Source organism: Carcharhinus amblyrhynchos, chromosome 28 (assembly GCF_965287045.1).
Source record: "Carcharhinus amblyrhynchos chromosome 28, sCarAmb.v2.hapA, whole genome shotgun sequence".
Classification (NCBI taxonomy): Eukaryota; Metazoa; Chordata; class Chondrichthyes; order Carcharhiniformes; family Carcharhinidae; genus Carcharhinus; species Carcharhinus amblyrhynchos.
In genome coordinates this window covers 16,888,491-16,912,669 of record NC_137351.1, presented here as the reverse complement: position 1 = coordinate 16,912,669, position 24,179 = coordinate 16,888,491, and the positions used below count along the sequence as shown (strand labels likewise).

At 41.4% G+C, this 24,179-nt stretch overlaps 1 protein-coding gene across 3 annotated transcripts in view; it reads left to right on the top strand.

Annotated features, from left to right (window-relative positions):
* The first annotated feature begins 755 nt into the window (after positions 1-755).
* The window catches only part of trpm7 (transient receptor potential cation channel, subfamily M, member 7), a 144,524-nt gene continuing 121,100 nt past the window's right edge, over positions 756-24,179 (top strand). For 2 of the 3 annotated variants that reach the window (XM_080214104.1, XM_080214102.1), the window contains exons 1-2: positions 756-907; positions 7,904-7,936. In XM_080214104.1, the coding sequence (XP_080070230.1) occupies positions 905-907; positions 7,904-7,936 (36 nt within the window). In that variant the 5' untranslated portion in view covers positions 756-904. The remainder of the gene's footprint in view (positions 908-7,903; positions 7,937-24,179) is intronic. The other variant, XM_080214103.1, reaches the window with a different exon arrangement.

The following is a 24,179-nucleotide window of genomic DNA, read 5'->3' as shown; positions in this document are numbered from 1 at the left end:
TTAGGGGAGTTGGGGGTATTTGGGTGTTTGGGGGTATGTGGGGGTGGTTTTTTGGGGGGGCTGGGGGCATTTGGGGTGGATCTGGGAATATTTGGGGGTGGGTTTGGGAGTGGATTTGGCGAATTTGAAGGGTGGGTTTGGTGGTTTTGAGGATATTTAAGATAGTGGGTGGCTTTGGGAGTGGTTTTTGGGGGGTTTGGGTGATGGGGTATTTGGGGGGGTTTGGGAGAGTTTGGGGGTGTGGGTATTTGAAGTTTGGGGAGGTGGTTTGGGGGGCTGATAGTGGGGGTGTGTTGGGGGGGGGGAGGGATAGTGGGGGTGTGTTGGGGGGGGAGGGATAGTGGGGGTGTGTTTGGGGGGATAGTGGGGGTGTGTTGGGGGGGAGGGATAGTGGGGGTGTGTTTGGGGGGATAGTGGGGGTGTGTTGGGGGGGGGGGAGGGATAGTGGGGGTGTGTTGGGGGGGGGGAGGGATAGTGGGGGTGTGTTTGGGGGGGGGGAGGAGATAGTGGGGGTGTGTTGGGGGGGAGGTGTGCACTAGCCCCTCCGACCACACACTCGGTGACATTCCTCAGCCAATCACTGAGCCCTGTGGAAACAGCATATGACTGCCCGATTCTCCAATCAAACCGCGATCCCATCACGTGCTGCTGGTCCCGCCCCTCAGGCCCCGGGGCCAATAGGAACGCTCTCCCTGCCACGCCCCCTATGCCGCCACGCCCCCTCACGCGGCAGTCACGTGGGTGTAGGCCGCAGCCTTAGTCGGAGTTCCAGCTATGAGAGAAGCTGCAGCCGTTGCAGGCCCTGCGGCACCGGCTCTCCGCACCCGCTCCGCCTGCAGCCCCGTCGCGCCGCCCGCTCGTCCATGGCCCGCGCCCAGCGACTCCAGCCTCATCCGTGAAGAGAATGGTAGGAGCGGGGGGGCGGTGGCGGAGTGGGGGCGGTGAGGAAGGGGGGGAGCGCGGGCCCGGGGCCGCTTGGCGAGGCCGGGAAAGCCACAGTAACCATGGTGACTGCCTTAGTGAGGCGGCCCCGGGACCCCCACTCAGGCTTGGTGGGTCTGAGCCACTCCACACCTCCCAGCCTGTCATTCCCTCTGAACCTCCGCTTTGTCTCATTCGGAGGAAAGCCGGGAACACTACAGTGCAGAAAGAGGCCGTTTGGCCCATCGCGGTCTGCACTGTCTCTCTGACACGGTGGCACAGTGGTTAACGCTGCTGCCTCACAGCGCCAGGGACCCGAGTTCGGTTCCCAGTTCGGGTCACTGTCTCGTGTTGTTTGCACTTTCTCCCCGTATCTGCATGGGTTTCCTCCTGGTGCTCCAGTTTCCTCCCACAGTCCAAAGATATGCAGGTTAGATTGATTGATTGGGTATGGTAAGTTATCCCTTGGTGTCAAGAGGGACAGCAGGGTAAAAACTTGGGGTTATATTGGTAGGGCCTGGGTGGGATTGTTGTTGGTGCTGGCTCAATGGGCCAAATGGCCACCTCCTGCACTATGTGGATTTTGTGATCGTGATGTGGAGATGCCGGCTTTGGACTGGGGCAAACACAGTAAGAAGTCTCACAACACCAGATTAAAGTCCAACAGGTTTATTTGTAGTAAACGCCACTAGCTTTCGGAACTGGCTGTTCCTTCGTCAGGTGGGTGGGAGTTCTGATCACAAACAGGGCATATAAAGACACAAACTCAACATAACCCTCCATCATCCTGGATGATGCTGATGAAGGTCATTTGACTCAACATTGGCTCTGTTCTTCCCCACAGATGCACTCAGACATACTGAGATTTTCCAGCATTTTCAGTTTTTGTTTCAGATTCCAGCATATGCAATATTTTGCACAAATTGAGTTTGTGTCTTTATATGCCCTGTCTGCGATCAGAATTCCCATCCACCTGACGAAGGGACAGCCAGTTCTGAAAGCTAGTGGTGTTGTTACAAATAAACCTGTTGGACTTTAATTTGGTGTTGTGAGACTTCTTACTGGATTTTGTGATGCCCAAGCCCTTTCTTCCATTCTTATCCTTGTAACCTCTCACATTTGCCATGACTAATCCACCTGTGGGAGGAAGCCAGAGCACCCAGAGGAAATCTGGGCAGAATGGACTCCGCATAATCACCCAAGGCAGGTCTCTGGTGCTGTGCTAACAGTCACCGTAGAGTTTAAGTTCATATCGCTAAAGGTGGTGGTCGTGATAAAATCTTACTGGTAGATGGTTCTCAACATGCAGCTGAATATATCATTACTGACTTGTAACGATGATCTGATGTTCATACCCTAATACAGCTGTATACAAATATTGGCACATTTTATTCCCAAGCTGATAATAGTCATTAGGGAACTGAGTAGTGGATACAGTAGCCTGGCCTAGTAACCCAGGTGTTGAGTTCAAATTGACATTGTGAAATTGAGTTAAATAAATCTGGTAAGTTACCATTGCCAGCAATTGATCATGAAAGCTGCTGAATTGTGTAAAAACTCAATAGGAAAATGAACTTACACGTCTCATCAGTCTCACCCTTAGTGACTTAAGTGGTTGATTCAGTGACCCACAGAGGATAATTTCCCACACCTTTTTTTGACACAAGTGCATAGGTAATGCAGGTTGAATGCTGTATCAACAAAAAATAATGGTCATAATAAAGGGAGGAAAAATATTGTTCGGTTGTAATATCACTTGAGTATCACATAGAGGTTAGTAATACGATCATAGAGTTGAGCTTAGCATAATTTAATTCCTGGCTTGCATAACTGTTTGTGTGGAGTCTGCATGGGTTTCCTCAGGGTGCTCCGATTTCCTCCCACAGTCCAACAGATGTGCTGGTTAGGTGCATTGACAACTAAATTCTCCCTTAGTGTACACAAACAGGAGTGTGATGACTAGGAGATTTTCACAGTAACTTCATTGCAGTGTTAATGTAAGCCTGCTTGTGACACTAATAAATAAACTTAGCTCCTGTTCTATGACATGGTATATCAGAATATGAAGTGTAACCACATTAACTTCAAAGAATAACGGTGATATATTTTCTCAGCTGTGGAAATTTTTTGCATGGTTTGTGCGGCTGTTTCCCAACCAGCTCTGAATCCTTTGATATTTCATTATTACAAAGTTGGGCTTTTGCCACTGAGTAAAAGAATGCTTATCACAGATTTGAATTTAATCTTTTCATCTCCTTAGGCCTAGCCTCAAACTTGGAATAGAGAAGGTGAAAGACTGTTTGGATTTAACTATTTTATATAGAGAATGTCAAACCTCTGGAGAGGAGGACATTACTGCTGTATTTCAATAAAGTGGAAAAGTGTTCATTCACTCACAAGAAGCTGATACATTTTCCATTGGAAGGTATTGTGCGCTGGATCAGGCCAGATGGATTGTCATAGTCTTTTAAGATTTTGTACACTCCTTTCCTACTAATTTTAATAATTTTGCACTTGTTGAATAAATGTACATCACAATTTTAGTTAGTTGTTGCAGCATTTGATTTCCCAAAAGTCATTGTGCACAATCATTGAATAGTGAAGGTCATTAGAGTCTGATTTGAACGTTTAATATCACTGAGTAATCGTGACGTTTACTGTTTTGAAATGTGCAATGGCACTCTGAGTGATAATCAGTGTAGTAGATATTATCACAGATTGACCTGTCTGTTTAGTATTGTTGAAAGAATTTTACAATGCACGTCATGATCGTAGTGTTTAATATTGCCAAGTTGTCTTTGAGTTTATGAAATTGAGGGCAAATGCTTAATCTTTATTACTGAAAGAGTAATTTTGTGTTTTTAGTTTCTTGGTAATGAAATACTCAATATTATGATTATTGTCACCACTAACATTTATTTGTTTATATTGTCACTGTCATTTTGAATTAATGTTAGCAAATTGAGGGGAAAAGTAAGATCATGAATAATCAAAATTTTAAACATGATCTGAAAGAGAAACATAAATTTATCTCTGGAGCTTACGTTTATACAGTGCTTTGACCTAAAAACATGTCCCATGGCATTTCAGAACAGATATCGAACCAAAGAGATTACGTGGGGTGACCAACAGCTTATTCATAGTTGGATTTTAAAGAGAATCTTTCATGAGAAACGGTGATAGGATGAATTTCTACAGATTAGGACTAAATGTGAAGCTTGTACGCCCAGTGGTGGAGTAAAGGTAATGGAGAGAATGGTGAATTTCAGAGGTTGGGGATGAGCCTGGGGAGAAATTTAAAAGTGCTTTGATTTGTAGCCTGTCTATAGATGTCAGTCAGTGAGCACAGGTAATGAGTGATCATAACTTGGTATGGGACAACATATGAGGAGGAGAGAGGAATCTGCAGGTGACACAAAGTCTGGTTTTGGAGTATGAATAGATGTGCAGAGGCAGGCACTGTTAGAGACAGATGTAGTCGGTCTCTGCTATTTGATGGAGCTCCATCTAAAATATTAAATTAGTTTTTATTTCTAAAATGTGTTGTGAATTTTCTGTACCTTTGTGCTTTTTAATTACAACTTGGTCTACATTCATTGCTGATTTAATATCTGAGTGATTATTTCTATCCTTCAGAGTGGTAAAAACTTGGTGCATTGAGAATAATAGAGTAATCAGATATGTTAATCAGGCAGTCTGAACTATCGCAAGTCGGTGCTTAATCTGAAAGATTAAAATATGTAGCTAAATCATAAATACAAAACAGAACAAGTGAGCAATACTTAAAGATAGTGTCTTATTTGAGGCTGAGTTGAAGCAGAGAAATGCTGATTCAAGGGTTTTAATTTTGCACCTGTATAGTTAACAGCCTATGGTGGCTGAGAATACCTGTTGTTCGAGGTGTCCATTAGCATCACTGAATGTGATGTTTATTCATCCCTACATGCAATCTAATTCTCAGGTGGGCAGAACAACATTTATTTCTGTTTAGAGTCAGGGCAAATTAAAGATTCTCGCTTTAAACTTGTGCAAGGGACTGTAAAGTTGGCAGATGAGAAAGAAATTATTATTGTCTTTCTAGCACCTTAACATAGAAAGATGTCTTGAAGTGCTTCATGGAACCATGAGTAGAAACAAATATTTAGGAAGATTTCAAAATGCTTGGTCAGAGGTTCATTTTTGAAAGAACGAGGGAAGTGGCAAAATAGTGATTTAGGCAAGGAATTCCAGAGATTAGGCAGCTGCTGATGTTATGTTGTAAGTTGAGATGGATGCACAAAATGGTCTCAGAAATAGGAATTTCTGATGTGATTGTGACACTGAGAATGAGGAGATGTATGCACTCTTCCAACCTGGTACAGTGAATATTAAACTCTGTGATTATAAAACCAAATCAAAGTGAATTGCTCAAAAATAGGAAATAGTTTCAAGCAGGTTACATTCTTTGTTATAGAAAGCAGTCACCAATGACTCAACTGTCTTCCTTCATTATGAACCTGCTTGTTGTACAAAATAGCTAAAAAAAAAATTTGAATGGTGGAAGTGAATTAAAATATGAAGTCCTAGTATAAGTTCAATTATCACATCTTCAGAAAAAAAAGTACAAAGAAATGATTTAAATTCAATATATTCTTGTCCCTTTCTGATATGGATGCAGAGTAGCAAGATGTGGGTTCATGTCTGCCATTTTTCTTGCTTGTAAAGGTGCTAAGGGGGAGGTAACTGCAGATATTAATTAGGGAGTTGCTATGGTGAACCTCCTTGTGGCTGGTGGAAAAGATGGGCATGCTACTTGATCTGTTTCCTTTCTTAGTAATGGAAAGTTGTTGTGTCATAGATTTGAAGGGAAGAAAGCAAATAGTTCTTAAAAAGTAAGTACATATATCCAGCAATTGACCAGACAGTGGGAGGAAGCTACATTAACCTCAGAGGACTGAGTCAGTCATCCACACTGTCAAATGCCTGTCTTAAGTTAATTCAGCAAACTCAATACCTCATCTGCATCAGTAGCTCTCATAAAGAGCAGTAGTATAAAAGAGCAACAATAAACAAGATTTGAGGGGGAATGTGAGTCATGATTTCCCTTTTTATAAAAATTCAAAATTTGTGATTAGCTTTCCTCTTAATTATAAACAAGGCAGAGAGTTAGAAAAAGACAAGAATAATTATTCTTCTGCAGGAGAGGAGGTGAAGGCATTCTTAGTTTCTGTTTCTATACTGCTCAGCTAGTTCTTGTAGTTCTGTAGGTGTGGAAAGTTGGATAATGGAGGAAATAATGGTTATCTTGTTTCTCTCTTACTTTTGGGCAATGGGTACAGGTCAGATCCTGTATCCAGCAACTGGTAGGCACAAAGGACATGTGACTAAGAGTAAAGTAAAACACTGTGGATGCTGGAATCTGAAACAAAAACAGAAAATGCTGGAAAATCTCAGCATGTCTGTGGGGAGAGAATAGAGCCAATGTTTCGAGTCTATATGACCCTTCGTCAGCATCATCTCGGATGACGGAGGGTTATCTTGACTCAACTTGGCTCTATTCTCTCTCCACAGATGCTGTCAGATCTGCTGAGATTTTCCAGCATTTTCTGCTTTCATTGTGAAGGACATATGACTCATTGTCCAATAACAAGCACCTGAATTCAACAGCAAAAATAACTCCTGTTATCTGATTTGAATTATTTTCCATAATTTAAAACCTGGGGCTTTTAAAGCCTGTAGATAATCCAGCCGTGTTGCTGAGTGATTGTGTAATCCTGTATTGAAATATTATGACATTTTTTTCCGATTTATTATACAAGTTGACAACTTGCTTGTGTCTGTACGGTATACTCGTTGATTATTTTTTATCCTTTAGCAAAAACTATTGCTGATATATTTTAATTAAAAGTGGCATTTTATATAACTCGTGCTGGTTTGAATAGAAGTCTTAACATATGTGCTATGAATGGATAAACTTCAAAGCAAGTTCATGTGAAAAGAGTTTACAGACTCAGCATCCCCTTTTCTCCAGTTTGTGTTAAAATAGGTTGGTTGCGTAAATCTGTTAACTTGCTGATGATAGGTTTTTTTTCCTTTTTAAATTATTGTTTATAAAGTCTATCTGTGGGGCAGGGTTGACAATTTTGTTATTTTGATTTGTAATTGTAGAGCAGTTTGACATGATTGTGGCCCATTAAGGATGATTATAATTTTCTCAATCCAGTGACTCATCTTTTGGAGGCAGACTTACGTATTTACTTTTATTTAGAATTGAAGACTATTAAGAATTTACATAGCACTGAATGTCCCTTTTCAGGACAGATGGTAAGCGGGTAACATCTGAAGAGCTGTTGGATCATCCATTCTGCTTTTATTTTAAATAATCCATGTTGATTAAGAACAGCCATAAGGGTAATCGGATAAATGTAGATCTGCATAAATGAGAAGTTAGTTTATAAAAAACAAAAAAAACGCATATTGGATAATTCAATTTTAATGAGCACTAGTGATGTCTCTGGAGAAACAAGTGAGTGAAGACCTGAACTGAAGTAAATGGCCATGATTGTAAGTGAATGCAAGATACTAAAGCAGTCTGATTTTTAGTTGTTGTTTTGCAGATGCTCAGAACTCCAGTTTATATGCAAATCTTGTGTATTAAATTGAGTTCTTATTGTAAATGAGTTTTAAAGTTTACAGGGCTTCATTCCTGATCATTGGCTAACTGTGCTGTGATTCACTTCAGTATTTTAGTTTTAATTTGTCAGTAGATGATGTTAAAGTATTGTGATGACCAGTAGCTTATTCTAAAAATGTTGTGAATTAATTTAAATTTTAAAATTCATAACTTGCACCCACTTGTAACCAAAGATAGATGGTGGTTAATTTATTGCATGTCATTTCACAAATTAAAATTTTAGATATTAATCTAATTTTGCTCTTCTCAACTGTTGCTGCTTTATTTTTTAAATCCCATTTACACTTGTTTATTTTTCCCCATCTGCAGTTCCAGTTCCCCTTGCAGACTGAGCTGGAAGAGGTATGGTCAAACTGGCATCTATGCAATCTTAATTGAAGCTGATTTATTGATGTCTTGATATGTGCATATTTGAAATAGTCCCAGTTTTCTTTTACTGTCAGTTGGAGGATAGTCAGCCTTGTCACCAAGAAATGGTACAGCAGTGCTGGTTTTCTACAAATTTTGTGGCTGTCTCAACCTGCTGCAAAGAAAATATTCTACTGGACTCTGAAGCAAGTTTGTCATCATGCTATTTATACTGTGATATATCTAATCAACCAATTGGCTATGTGCATGATGGGTGGGAATGCCTCCTTTCTTTACGTTGTGACCACCTCAGGTGAACTCTTTTGTTTTTGAAGTATTTCATGAACGTTTTGAGGAAGTTAGCCCCCTGCGTCTCTTTGTGTATTAGTGTCAGTTTTATTCAGAGCCATAGAATTAAGATTTTGATACAGTATTCTAGGTGACTTCATTATAATTTACCAACATAGTTTATTATCTCCACATCAAGATAAGTGTAAAATTATTTCTAATGCTAAATATTTGAGGGGGAAAATTGCAATAATGTTGGTCATTAAGTAAGCGCTTGCTGTGCTTCAGAATGATGGTCTTTTGCTCTGTGTAGCAAATGAGTAGCTTGTCATTTACCTTGCATGCTTTTTGATGCTAATTCGCTAATAATACTCCTGTATGGTTGTGAAAAATTTAAGATGGTGTAAAGGGGAACAATTTGTAAATTGCATTAGAGTTGGCTGGTACATGGCTATTCTGCTGCAAGTTAGTCTTGGCAATTCACAGACCCCTATGCTGACATGTTCCTGTTCCAATCCCAAGTAAAGATATTTAAAGTTGCTGCTTCAGGTATCGAACAATGAATTGTCGCTTGTGTGGGACTCATCTTGAGAAGTGATGGCTGTGATGCATCCTAAAATCCATTATTGTAAAGGAAACACCATTACTGTAATAAAAGGCTTAGTGCAGATGTACTAAGGTCATTAATTTTAGCTTTGGGTTCTTATAGCTGAAACCTATTTATCAGTGTGTAAGGTTGTGATCTTTGCATCATTGCTAATTGTATGTGTTAGTTTTGACTAGGTATGGTGGGTTAAGTCAAATGAATTTTACCATTTAAAATTACTGCCGCCTTCAGGGGAAAGAGCTGAAATTGGAGAAAGAAATTCATGGTTGCCATAGGGATTTCATTTTTAGTATTCTTTCTCAGAATGCTGAAATGAATGCACTTGGGCTTTGATTTGGAAATTAATTGTAAAAGATTATCTTGGCTTTACAACTCATTATCGTAGTTTAACCCCTGGGCCATTTAAAGTTTTATCTTTAGTTGACTAGCACATATGGTAAATATTGTAAAGTTTTCGGTTAAAGTTCTAGCTAACAGCATCATTAACTTTTTCTTATTTACGGTAATGATCTGAGCTTGTGTGTATAATGTCAAAATTTGTGGATGACATAACTTAGAAATATGAGCAGAGATGATGTTAACCTTCAAAAAGCTATGTGCTGGCGGTATTGACAAAGTGGCAGATGAAATCTAATGCAGAGCAGTGTGAAGTAATGCACTTTGAAAGGAAGAGCACAGACTATGTAAAATGGCTTTCGGAAGAGACTTGAATCACTATCAGAAGAGAAAAATTCAACGGCAAAGGGGAATAGACATGGGAATGGGATTCATTTAGTTGCTCTTGAGAGAGCTGGCACAAACATGGTGGGCAGATGGTCGTTTTCTGTGCTGAATGCATTCTGATTTTGTATGAGGCTAGTTAATAATTGGGTGTATGTGAATCTGACTGACAATGCAAGTTTTTTAAAATAATGACAGTGAATGAACATCGAGCCTAATCTTGTTAGTATATGTTTGTCCCCAGTAAAATTTTCTTTGTGAGCCTATCCTTTCTATTTGACTACACTGGTGTTCCTAGTATGATTTCCCACTTTTAATATGCAGTGATATCATTTTATTCTTCTATTTGATAAATTATACTCAACCTAATTTTTTCTTCATGTTGATATGTTTCTATGTCTTATTCACTTTGCAATTACTAACAGGGATCTGTAACCACCAGTATTTAACAACGTTATACAAGTTAAAATCATTTCTCTGATACTAATCAAGCTTACTAGTACAAACCTATTATTGGAGTATTGATTGTTCTTCCAAAGTTCACTTGGTGCAAAAGATCATAGTTTTCCATCATCATTTCCTGACACCATAGTCATTTGAGTGTAATTGATTAATGTTTACAATGCAATGTATATGCACACCAATGATGAATCCTAGGAAGCCATTCAGCTCATTGATCCCATACCAACAACAATCCCACCCAGGCCTTATCCCTGTAACAATGTGTTTACTCTGCTAATCTTCCTGACACTAAAGGTCAGTTTGGAGGGGAGGGGAGTTAGGCTGCCCTTTTGAAGGATTGATCCAAGTCCAGAATGTATTGCAGTACAATTTCTGCAATTATTTATGTATGTGTCATTGCTTCCCAAATCCTTATCTATTTTCCCCAGTACTCCATATTTGAATTCCTCTAATCGGGTTTCTGCCTTGCTGCAGTATCAAAACTCCACTTACGAAGATCACAAATAACGTTTCATGTGACCGTGATGTAAGTAAGCTATCCCTAGTTTTTCTTGGTTTGTCCTTGAGCCTGTCTTGGCCCCCTTATTCCCCTCCACTGTCATCCAGTTGGTTGGGTCTGCACTTGCCTGGTTCCAATCTTACCTGTTTAGTCGTACTGGCAATGACTTCTTCCCACTCTTGCCTTGTTAACTCTTGTCACTCCCAAAGAATTTGTCCTTGACCTCCCCCCGATTTCTAATCTGCATGCTGCCTCTTGGCAATATCTTCTGAAAACATAGGTTTAGTTTTCATATCTACAGTGATGACACCCAACTGCAACTCACCATCACTTCTCTGAACTCCTCCACTATAAATTAGCAGAATGCTTGTGTGACATGCAGCACTGGATGATCAGAAATTTTCTCCAACTAAATCATTGGAAAGACCAACGCCATTATCTTCACTGTCCGCTACAAACTGTTCTTGAGCTGCTGATTCCATCTCTCTCCCTGGCAACTGTCTGAGGCCTTGCCAGAGCATTTGCAAGTCATATGATCATAGAATGGTTACAATAGGAGATGGCCAGTTGCCCTGTTGCGTCTGCATCCGTTCTCCAAGAATAACCTAGCAAGTTCATTCCTCCACCCTTTCTCAGGCGCCGTGCAATTATTTTCTCTTCAGATGTTTATCCAATTCTCGTTTGAAAGCCATGGTTGAATCTGTCTCCACTATGCACTCAGGAAGTACATTTTGCTGCATTTAACAGAGAAACCTTTTTCCTTGTGTTGCCGTTAGTTCTTTACTTTGAATCAATATCTTTTGGCTTGTAACTCTTTGGCCAGTCAGAGCACTTCTCTGTACTTGTCTAGACCACTCATGATTTTGAAAACTTTCCAAGTCTGTCAACCTTCTCTTCCCCAAGTACAAAACCCAAGCTTTATCTGTCTGTCAATTGATTCCACGGATGAGGGATTTCATTCTCGTAAATCCTTTCTGCTTCCTCAAAAATGAGCAACTGTGGTCCCCAGAATTGACACACAACTCCAGCTGCAACCAAGCCAGTCTTTCACACAGGCTTATCGTACCTTCTTTGATTTTATACTCTGCCTCTTTTTATAAAAGCCTGGATCATGTATGCCTTATTAACCATTTTCTCAACCATCTTCACCTTGCACGCAAACCACCAGAGTTCTGTCCTGCAGCCCTTAGCTGAGCTTCCAAGTACCAATCCATACCATCACTTAGACCACGTATTTCCACCTCCAGTGTCGCCCTACTCCATCCATGCCTCTGCATATGCTGCTGAAATGCTCATTTGTGCTTTTGTCACTTCTAGATGCGACTTTCAATTTACTCCTGGCACGTTTCCCACAGTTGAGGGAGGCACAGTCATTAGCATTGCTGCCACAGTGTCAGGGAGTCGGGTTTGATTCCCAGCTTAGGTGACTGTCTGTGCGGAGTCTGCATGTTCTCCCTGTGTCTGCGTGGGTTTCCTTCAGGTGCTCCAGTTTCCTCCTACAGTCCAAAAGATGTGCTGAATAGATGCATCGGCCATGCTAAATTCTCAGTGTCGCTGAACAGGCAACGAGTGTGGTGACTAGGGGATTTCCACAGTAACCTAATTGCAGTGTTAATGCAAGTCTATTTGAGACACTAACAAATAAACTTTAATCCACTCTCAAACTTGAAGTCATCCAAGTTGACCTCCATGTCCGTGTCCTTAATTGCATCAAAAAGTGTTCACCCATTTAAGTATCTGTCATGCAGGCAAAATACAATTGCAAAGCTATGGTAGCCATTGCAGGAGAATCTCTACAGAATTCCCCTGTACTCGCTGATCGACATTGGCTCCCAGTCAACCAATGTCTCAATTTTAAACTATGCATTCCTGTTTTTAAGTGTCCCCATGGTCTTGCCTTCCCTATCACTAATCTCCTCCAGCCCCAAAACTTTGTGAGATCTCTGTGCTCATCTGTTTTTGGCTTCTTGAACATCCTCAGTTTTAATTATTCTTCTATTGGCTGCCATGTGCTCAGCTGTCTGGGCCCTAAGGTCTGGTATTCTCTCCCTAAATCTGTGCCTCTTTATCTCTCTCTCTCTTCCTTTTAGACATTTCTTTATCTATCTCTAACCTATCCTTTGGCCATTTGCCCTCATGTTGACTTAATGGCTTGGTATCAAATTTTGCTTCTTGAGGCTTCTGTGAAGCATCCTGGAACTTTATGTTAAAGTGGCTCTAGAAATACACACTGCTATTCATATATCCCAGTATACAGGTTGCTCCAGTAGTAGTTCAATGACCTTCTATGTGGATGGTGCTGGATGGAAACTGAGCCTCCAGTTTTGGGTATCTGATCAGTTTTTTTGATCAGGCAGTTTGAGAATGAATTTTGCATTGTAGCTGTGGAGTAGAGAAAGAGCTTGCATTTATTTAGTGCTTTATGTCATACTTAGGACACCTCAAAACAAACTGCAACTAATTGAATACTTTTGAAAATAAGACAATATTGTTGAAAGTAGACAATGTCCTCCATTTTCTTTGATGGAAGCAAGAAGGAAAGGTAGATGATTCCAGACAATTTGTAGAATGGAGAAACGCCCATACGAGTTAATCCTCAAGTGTCATGGATAGTGGGTATATTTCATACCTACAGGCAAGTAACTCCCTACTTCCAAGAATGAAATGAAGTGGGAAATTAAGCTGTGGTAATGATTAGTTAAAGTGAAAACTCCCTTTTGTAATGAGAGGTTTCCATAGTCCCAGTGTAGTTAGTCATTCAGATGGCTCCTGACACCGTGAACCTTGTCTTGTTACAATACCGAATGCTTAATTATGTAGAGATTCTCCTGCGTGTCTAACATAGCTCTGCAATTGTAGTTTGCGTGCATAACAGGTATTTACAGCGGAGTCTTCCTGTTTTGATGGAGTTGTGTGAGAAGTATAATTTAACAAGTTATAGGACTGAACCATTTTCTTTTAATATGTTACAATTTACCCATTCCTAATGTTGGTGTCTCCTATCCCCTCCCACTTGGGAACATTTGCACTTGTGGACTTTACTTTTGAGAAGATCTGTAATGGATTGAATTTGCGTAAATAGAACAGAATCCCTACAATACAGAAGGGGGCTAATCTGTCCATCGACAATCCCACCCTGGCCCTATCCCCGTAATTCCACACGTTTACCCTGCAAATCTCCCTGACACTAAGGCCAATTTAGCATGACCAATCCACCTAACCCGCACATCATCTTTCAGACTGTGGAAGGAAACTGGAGCATCCGGAGAAAACCCATGCAGACGTGCGAAGAAAGTGCACATTCAATACAGACAGTGACTCAAGATGGCAATTGAACCCAGGTCCCTGGTGCTGTGAGGTAGTGATGTTAAGCAATGTGCCACCCCAAATCATTAATTGCAGAAGTTAATGACTATTACCCCAACAGCCTAACCACTAAAAGATGGAGGCAGGACTTTAAAAAGAGAAATTTACCTGCTTTTTGGGTTTTTTTTTGTTGTTTCTTTGTTTAATAAATATGGCATCGAGCTTTAGAATAAGTGTAATTTAATTTATTTCAATACTGTGCTGCTTTCCACTTGTGTGGGATGATTTGGGCCATCTCCCTTTCTCCTTACCTCTTATTTTGTTATACCAAGGAAAAGCCACATATGTAAATGAATTTATTTTCCTGTCCCTGCATTAAATTTTAAAAATTATTCTGTAATTTATTACACATGTTAAACCTTGTTATTCTTATCTGTCAAACTTGTTCATGTTTTCAAATTAACTGAAATAATTTATTTTACATTCTATGATGTTAGCTATTGTTAAACAGGTTATAGCAAGACACTTAGAAAATTTGAGACAATTGGACAGAGTCAGCATGATTTTGTGAAAGGGAAATAACATCTAATCAATCTATTGGCATTCTTTTAAAGGAGTGCAATATGTTGTGGATAATGGGAACCAGCAAATGAATTGTACTTGGATTTCCAAGAGGCATGTGCTAATGTGCCAAAGGTTACTGCTGAAAATAAAAGCTCATGATTTGTGGGGTAACATATTGGCATGCATTAAAGATTGGCTAATTAACAGGGAACAGTTGGCATAAATAGTCTTTTCCTGGTTGACAAGATGTGAGGAGTGTGTGGCACAGGGATCGGTGCTGGAGCCTCAACCTTATATAGTTTATATAAATGACTGAGAATCATAGAATCTACAGTGCAGAAGGAAGCCATTTTGCCCATCAAGCCTGTATTGACAACAATCCCACCCAGATTCTATCACCGTAACCCCATAGATTTACAGTCCTAATCCCTCTGACGTTCAGGGGCAATTTATCATGGCCAATCAACCTAACCCTCACATCTTGGACTGTGGGAGGAAACCCACGCAGACATGGGGAGAATGTGCAAACTCCGCACAGCCACCCAACGCTAGAATTGAACCCAAGTGTCTGGTGCTGTTAGGAAGAAGTGCTAACCACTGTGTCACCATGCAGACTTAGATGAAGGGACTACAGGTACAGTTGCTAAATTTGCTGATGGTACAAAGACAGGTAGAAAAGTAAATTGTGAGGAGGATGCAAGGAGACTACAAAGGGGCAAAGGCTAACTGGGCAAAAAAATCTGGTAAATGGAGTATAAAGTGGGTAAATGTGAAATTGGCTATTTTGGTAGCAAGAATAAAAAAGAAGCTCATCTAAATGGTGAGACATTGTCGAGCTCGGAGTTGCAGAGGGATCGGAATATCCCAGTTTCTTGAATAATAAAAGGCTAGTATACAGGTGTACTCAGTAATGTTATCGTTGATTGTGGAGGGGATTGATTGCAAAAGGAGGGAGGTTATGCTTCAATTGTACAGGCCGTTGGTGAGACCACATCTGGAATATTGTATGCAGCATTGATCTCCTTATTTATGAAAAGATGTAAAAGTGTTCAAAGCAGTTCAGAGAAGGTTTACAGGGTAATACCAGAAATAGGCTGGCTCTCTTATGAGGAAAGCTTGGAGAGGTTAGTTTTGTATTCACTAGGGGTTGGAAGACTAAGAAGCAGCTTGGTTGAAACATTTAATATCTGAGAGGTATTAACAGAGTACATGTGGAGAGGATGTCAGAAAGTCCAGAGCTAGGAGTCACTTTTTAAAAGATCAATCATTTAAGTCTTTGAATATTTTTGGGGCACAGCTGAAGAGATTCTTGATTAACAAAGGGGTGAAAGTTTCTTGGAGGTAAGTAGGAATGTGGGGTTGAGGCTACAATCATTTCAGCCATGATCTTACTGAATGGCAGAGTAGGCTTGGGGCTGAGTGGTCTACTACTGATTTGTAAGCTTGATAGCTAGTCATGAATCAGGCTCAACTTCAGTGAAAGCTAAAATGTCAATTTATCTCCTGTCCCTCAAAGACAACCCTCTAATAGTGACACTCGATATTGTACTCTGAGACAGGCTGAATTTAATTGCATTTTAAATTAGCTGTTAAATATTGTATGATAATTGAAGCAATATTGTAAATGTTAAACTATTCAATTAAAGATGTCTTGTTACAAGCAGGATGGGAGGAGGGCACTGCTGTCTTGAGTTCCACTGCTCCACTGGTCACAGCATGATTTCTGCAGTCAGATGTACAGCCAAACATGTGCTTTACCTGTGAATCACAGAATGACGACTCAATACTCTGGTTTCTTCGATTAAACCAAATTATTAGCTTCATGTCAAACCAGACTTGTCAAGTAGATGGCCAGGCTTATTAATGATGTGGAGATGCCGGTGTTGAACTGGGGTAAACACAATAAGAAGTCTTTCAACACCACGTTAAAGTCCAACAGTGTTATTTGGCAGCACAAGCTTTCGGAGCACTGCTCCTTCATCAGATGAGTGAGAACTTGTGTTCACAAACAGGGCATATACAGACACAAAAAATTTACAAGGTAATAGTTGAAATGTGAGTCTTTACAGGTAATCAAGTCTTAAAGGTAGAGACAGTGTGAGTGGAGAGAGGGCCAAGCACAGGTTAAAGAAATGTGTATTGTCTCTAGGCAGGACAGTTGGTGAGATTTTGCAAGCCCAGGCAAATCGTGGGTGTTACACATAGTGTGACATGAGCCCAAGATCCTGGTTGAGGTCAAATGTGACCTTGGACACATGCATCTCCATCAAGGATGGCCACCTCAACACTTCACTGTACTGCAAGCCCACGGAAAACACACGATGCTCCACTTCTCCAGCTTCCACCCTAAACACGTTAAAGAATTTTAACGGAATTTGGCTATCAGTTTCTGCTCAGTGATTCTGCGTTGTCACGTGTCGTCAAGGCTACCTTGGAGAATGCTTACCTGAAGATCAGAGGCTGAATGCCTGTGACTGTTGAAGTGTTCCCCGACTAGAAGAGAACACTCCTGCCTGGTGATGGTCGAGCAGTGTTGATTCATCCGTTGTTGTAGTGTCTGCATGGTGTCCCCAATGTACGTGCCTCAGGACATCCTTTCCTGCAGCGTATCAGGTAGATAAGGTTGGTGGAGTCACAAGAGTATGCACCGTGTACCTGACGGATGGTGTTCTCACATGTGATGGTGGCATCCATGTTGATGATCCGGCACGTCTTGCCGAGGTTGCTGTGGCAGGGTTGTGTGGTATTGTGGTCACTGTTCTGAAGGCTTGGTAGTTTGCTGCAGACAGTGGTCTGTATGAGGTTGTGCGGTTGTTTGAAGGCAAGAAGTGGGGGTGTGGGATGACCTTAGCAAGATATTTGTCTTCATCGATGACGTATTGAAGGCTCTGGAGAAGATGGCATAGCTTCTCCACTCTGGGGAAGTACAGGGCAATGAAGGATGTTGAATTTATTCTTCATCCAGACACACACAACAGCCCTGGGGACCAAATTTGCACCTGCGTATGCCAACATCTTTATGCACGTGTTTGAACAAAATGTCTTCACTGCACAGGACCTTCAACTGGCACTATACTCTAGATACATCAATGACATTTTCTTCCTTTTTGGACTCATGGTGAATAATCATTGAAACAACAATATGATGACGTCAACAAATTCCATCCCACCATCAGACTCACTGTGGACTACGGAATCGGTTGCATTCTTGGACACGTGCATCTCCGTCAAGGATGGTCACCTCGACACTTCACTGTACCGCAAGCCCACGGAAAACACACACTGCTCCACTTCTCCAACTTCCACCCTAAATACATTAAAGAAGCCATCCCCTATGGACAGGCCCTTCATATTCGCAGGATCTGTTCAGATGAGGAGGATCGCAACAGACACCTGCAGACACTGAAAAATGCACTCTTAAGAACAGGATATGGTGCTCGACTCATTGATCAACAGTTCTGATGTGCCACAGTGAAAAACCAACACAGGACATGGTGGAAAGAGTACCCTTTGTCGTCCGGTACTTCTCCAGAGCAGAGAAACTATGACATTTTCTCCAGAGCCCTCAACATGTCATTGATGGAGAAGAACATCTTGCTAAGGCCATCCCCACACCCCCACTTCTTGCCTTCAAACAACTGCACAACCTCAAACAGACCATTGTCTGCAGCAAACTACCCACCCTGCAGGAAAACAGTGACCATGACACCACACAACCCTGCCACAGTAACCTCTGCTAGACGTGCCAGATCATCGACACGGATGCCGTCATCTCACATGAGAACACCATACTCTTGCGACTCCGCCAACATTGTCTACCTGATATGCTGCAGGAAAGGATATCCCGAGGCATGGTACACTGGGGAGACCATGCAAACGCTATGACAATGGATGAATGAGCATCACTCGACAATCACTAGGCAGGAGTGTTCCTTTTCAGTCGGGGGGAACACTTCAGTCACCGGCATGCAGCCTTGATCTTCGGGTAAACGTTGTCCAAGACGGCCTTCACGACACATGACAACACAGAATTGCTGAGCAGAAACTGATAGCCAAATTCCACACGCATGAGGATAGCCCCAACCGAGATTTTGGGTTCATGTCACACTATCCGTAACCCGCGACTTGCCTGTGTTGCAAAATCTCACTAACTGTCCTGGCTGGAGACAATACACATCTCTTTATCTTGTGCTTGGCCTTCTCTCCACTCACATTGTTTATACCTTTAAGACTTCTTTACCTGTAAAGACTCACATTCCAACCATTATCTTGTAAATAGAGATGTCTGTATATACCCTGTTTGTGAACACAAGTCCTCACTCACCTGATGGAGTGAGACTCTGAAAGCTTGTGCTGCCAAATAAACCTGTTGGACTTTAACCTGGTGTTGTAAGACTTCTTACCAGACTTATTCATACTCAGTATGAAATATGGAAGTATAGTTACTCTTTCTAAATGCCCTAACACACACACACTCACACATCAAAACAGAACAGAAGAATTCTGCCGAAATACTAAAGTCACTGGTTCAAGGGAAAAGGGTGGATGAGGGAGTCCTTGAAATGGTGTCCGGATTATAGGCTTAGTCTCTCAGCACTGGTCTGCAAAACAATGACTATTGTGTTACTTTTCAGGCAGACTTCTCAAATCTTGCAGTCAGTTGATTTCAGAGCGTAGAATGCCTTCGAAGCAACTTCCATTCACCTTTGTGCTTTTAACTGGGTCTGGCTCTTGAAAAAATTCTCTCCTTTAACCAAACAATTGATCTTCCTTGTTTTCTCCCCAAAATCACCTTTTAAACACAATTTTTCCAGGCATTTGTTTTCCAAAGGCACAAAAAAACCATTGACCCTTTTGTAACAGTGCAGGAGACTCCAAAGGTTTCCAACTTCTTTCAAGTTGCTCCATTACCTTTTCCTTGTAAAATGCTGTCGTTTCCAGGAGCAGCAGCAACCATAGTCCTTGCATTATGCTGGTCACATCACGAGAGTGGGGGTATGTTCCCTAATGATGGTATAATGGTTTTAGATTCCTGATCTCCCATCTCATTGAGTATGGAGATGATAGATTCCACCCCCTTTGTCCAGAGTAGCGGATGTTCTTTGAGCCCCTATAAATAAGTCTCTGGACTGCACTTTTAGTTCTGCATCCACCAGGCTCAGGGTTGCTGGGTTTGTGTTGCAGACCCAGAACCTCCCCTAAGCCTCCGGCCACTATTTTCAAGTATAGTCTTATAATATTTGTAAAAATTCAGTGAGACCTTGCACCAGGGTTGTTGCACTCCAGCACTCATAGAATTCTGATAGTGTAGGGAGGAGGCCATTTGGCCGATTGAGCCTGCACTGACAACAATCCCAACCAGGCCCTATCCCTGTAACTCCACGTATTTACCCTGCTAATGCTCCTGACACGAAGGGGCACTTTAGCTTGGCCAATCAACCTAATCCGCACATCTTTGGACTGTGGGAGGAAACCCATGTAGATATGGGGAGAATGTGCAAACTCCACACAAACAGGCATCCAAGATCGGAATTGAACCCGGGTCCCTGGTGCTGTGAGGCAGCAGTATTTGCCACTGTGTTGCCCGTAGGAGCATTACTGCTCCCCAAAGCTTGGCTCCAGTGCCACTCCAGACACGCATGTACAGTAAACATCAAGAAGAAGCCCAGAGTATCAGAGATATGGGACAAATAGTATCTTGGGCGGAAATGAAACAGGACACATTACTGTTAGGTTAAAAAAAAGGCAATCCTGTAAAATACAGGATGGCTTGCCAACCAGAATGGGAGCAAGGTGAAGAATTGAAATGGCAAGCGTTTGAAAGCTCGGGTCATAGTTGCAAACTGGATAGCAGTTTTCTGCAAAGCAGTCAGCCACTCTATGTTTCATCCCCCCTGTGTAGACAAGACCACATCTAGAGCAGTGAATGCAGTGTACTCAATTTCTTCACCCAGGGAGTGGTGAATCTGTGGAATTCGCTACTACAAAAAGTAGTTGAGGCCAAAACCTTGTGTGATTCCAAGAAGAAATTAGATACAAATCTTGGGGCTAAAGGGATCAGGGGATATGGGGTGGAGGGGTGGGTGTGGGCAAGGGAGGATCAGAATATTGAATTTGATTAGCTATGATCAAAATGAATGGCCAGCAGGCTTGAAGAGCTGAATAGCTGCCTCTTAGTTTTTCTGTTAATTGAAAGAAGTAAAAGCTGCTGGTTATTTCACTTGGAAAGGAATCTTTGGGGTCTTGGATGGTGAGGGTGGAGGTGGTAATAAGACAGGTGTTAGATCACCTGTGCATGTGTTGAAAAGGCAGTCCAGCCCAGGAACGGTGATGACATTCTAGACCTAGTAGTACTCAGAAGCTGAAGGTGAGGCCAAAGACCACAAAACCTCCCAAGGTCAGGGTACCATTGATATCTAACTATGGCCCAGTTAAGAGTGTGTATTTGTTCTTTGACATTAATTTTTCATGTCATTGGACAATAAACAAATGTCAGCAGACAGAGATATCAGAGCCAAGCCTTTATACAGTTTTCACACCTGGTTTCTTCACTTGCTGTGAAGATCTGTAAATATTGCTGTGTTTCTGAAGCTCCTATCCTAATTTTCAGTAGAAACTACCTACTGAAGAAAACCCTACAATTGCTGCAGAAGTTACTAGTATGCAGTAAAACAGTGTTCTCATAGTCAACACATTGAGAAATCCAATCAGTCAGGCTGGAATTTGATTTTTGCAGCTGCACAGTCCCAGGTGTGAGAACACAGTTTACAACTAATCAGTAGACTCATGCACTTTGAGTTGAGGTCACTAGACAGTTAGTCGTAGAGGCTTGCAGCATGGAAGCAGGCCCTTTGGTCCAACTTGTCCATGCTGCCTTTTTTTTAAAACCCCTAAACTATTCCTAATTGCCCGCACTTGCTGCACATCGCTCTATACCCATTGTACTCATGCAACTATTTAAATGCCTTTTAAAAGACAAAATTGTACCCGCCTCTACTACTACCTCTGGCAGCTTGTTCCAGATACTCACCACCCTCTGTGTGGGGAAAAAAATGCCCCTCTGGGTACCTTTGTACCTCTCCACCTAAACCTATGCCCTCTAGTTTTAGGCTTCCCTATCTTTGGGAAAAGATAATGGCTATCTATCTGATCTGTGTCCCTGGTTATTTTATAGACCTCAATAAGATCACCTCTCAGCCTCTTATGCTCAGAGAAAAATGTCCCAGTCTATCCAATCTCTCTTTATAACTCAATCCATCAAGCCTTGGTAGCATCCTAGTAAATCTTTTCAACATTCTTTCTAGTTTAATATCCTTTCCATAACAGGGTGACCAGAATTGCACACAGTATTCCAAGTGTGGCCTTACCAGTGCCTTGTACAGCTTCAGCAAGACATACCAACTCCTGTATTCAATGTTCTGAACAATGAAACTGAAGCAGAATGCTGCCTTCACCACTCTGTCCACCTGTCCACTTTGAAAGAGCTATGAACCTGTACCCCTAGATCTCTTTGTTCTGCAATTCTCCCTGGTGCCCTACCATTAACTGAGTAAGTCCTGCCCTGGTTCAGTTTACCAAAATGCATCACCTCGCATTTGTCTAAATTAACCTCCGCCTACCATTCGTCAGCCCACTGTCCCAATTGATCAAGATCTCATTGCAATTGCAGGTAACTTTCTTCACTGTCCGCAATGCCACAAAGTGTCATCTGCAAGCTTACTAACCATGCCTCCTATATGCTCATCCAAGCCATTCGTATAAATGACAAATAACAATGGACCCAGCAAGTTATCAAGAGAGTCATGTTATTTCCTTCCGAACCCAAGAACAAAAGCTAGAAAAGTAGTCCACTGGCTTAAATCAGAAACTGAGTACTGACCAAGGATCAAATTCGGAGCCTCTATGGCTCGGTACCAGTTGTCTGATTCTGTTTTTATGGCCGCTTTGACAGCTTGAAAGTCTGAGTGAGCTCACAATCACTTGGTAAGTGATGCAATGTGCTCAAGCTTTGAATGTTTCTTATTCATCAAGACTGTTTTACCAAGCTTTGTAAAGCATTGTTTACTGAAACCTGTAGGATTTTAATCAAAAAATACCCCAATACCATTCAGAAACCATATTTGCTCAGTTGTTGAACTCTGCTGATAGGGTTGCTGGATGAGCTGAGTGTTCTCATACATTAAAGGATTGAGTATCTTGTGCTGTCAGGAATTGCTTGTTAAAATCTTTTATTTGTCACTTTATTGCCTTATGATTTAACTTGTCTTTTTTTGGTGTGTGCAGATTCAATTCTGGTCAGTTTTTGTCTCTGTAGGGAATTGCTGCGTCTAATAGGATCTTGCCATATTTCCCAGCATTGAAGTTATATTGGATTTCTGATTTTAATTGAAAATATCATTATAAAAACAGCTTTTCTCTAAGCCAACAAACTCCTGCAGTTCCTCAAAATGCAAAGTTTCCACTTTGCTTATCTTTGTGTTTAGCAGTTTGCGAAGGGATTATGAAAGGCAAGATTGGTATGCAAGAGATTTCGGCAAGATCTGTAAAGAGGCTGATTTCACGGCGGTTAAAAGAAGACTATTTTTAGATCAACGATGTTTAATTGACAACATTTACTGTGGAGAGGGGCCACATTTAAAAACATGAAACTTGGAATGGACTGCTAAGTTAATCACACCATTCCTGAATGCGCTATAATTTTTGAGTTCTCTACTTTGTTTTCTCTTTACATGACAAGTCTTTTAATTGCATTTGGTGTCTCCTACTTAAGTATCCTGGTACTCCTGAGTATAGTGTTGCCATCCTAGCTTTCCCAGTTAGTTTTTAATGTGTTGCAGGATTAGTGGTCAGGGAACGTGGAGTAGTTATTTTTTTAAGCAGGTTTTATTGATATGTCTAATCTAAGTTGTGGGTGAGTGGTAAATAATCCTAGGACCTGGTAAACCACAAGTAACTTATTTTTCAATTTCAACTGCAGCTTCAAATCCAGCACCAAAACACTTTTTGCAGCTCTTATAGTGATGCTTGCTAGAAATCTTCAGACTCTCATATTTCCTCTGCACTTGTCAAGCGTTTAGCAGTGGAAACGTGTGAAATATGGACGCAGGCTTTTTTTAAATTCTTCAACGAGGTATGAAGATCTCTTGCAAAGCCAAAGTTGCCCAACTTTTATTTCCCATCAGGAAGGATTTGGAAAGCTGCCTGCATGAATCTCTGCAGCCCATGAACTGTTAGGCAGGGAGTTCCAGGATTTTGACTCAGTAACAGTGAAGGAATAGTGATTATCGTTCCAGGTCAGGATGGCGAGTGATTTGGAGGGAAACTTGCAGATTCCCATGCGTCTGATTCCCTTGTACTTCTAGGTGGTAGAGGTTGTGGTTTTGAGGTGCTGCCGAAGGACACAGGTGTTGCTGCTGTGTCTTATACGTACTGCTATTATTGTGTATTGGTGATGGGGGAGAGCATATTTATCTAGTTGTTGCCTTCAACTTCCTTGGGACGAGTTACTTTTTAATCGGTGATCTTATTGAGACACAAGATTACGCAAGCCCTCAGATTGAGACATTATTCACTGTTTATCTTTGTCTCTGATCATTTGTTTTATTCTCTGCTCCAGCAAATCTTCAGAGGCATTTCTGAACTCTTCCCACTCCATTGATGAGCGCTTCATTTCATTTGTTGTGAAAAAGCATTTTAATTACTGTAGAATTTGATTTTCTGGGATTAACCTCTGGGCTGTGAGTAATTAGCTATTCTAGATAGTGAAAGTCATTGTATCTGCTGCAAGCATC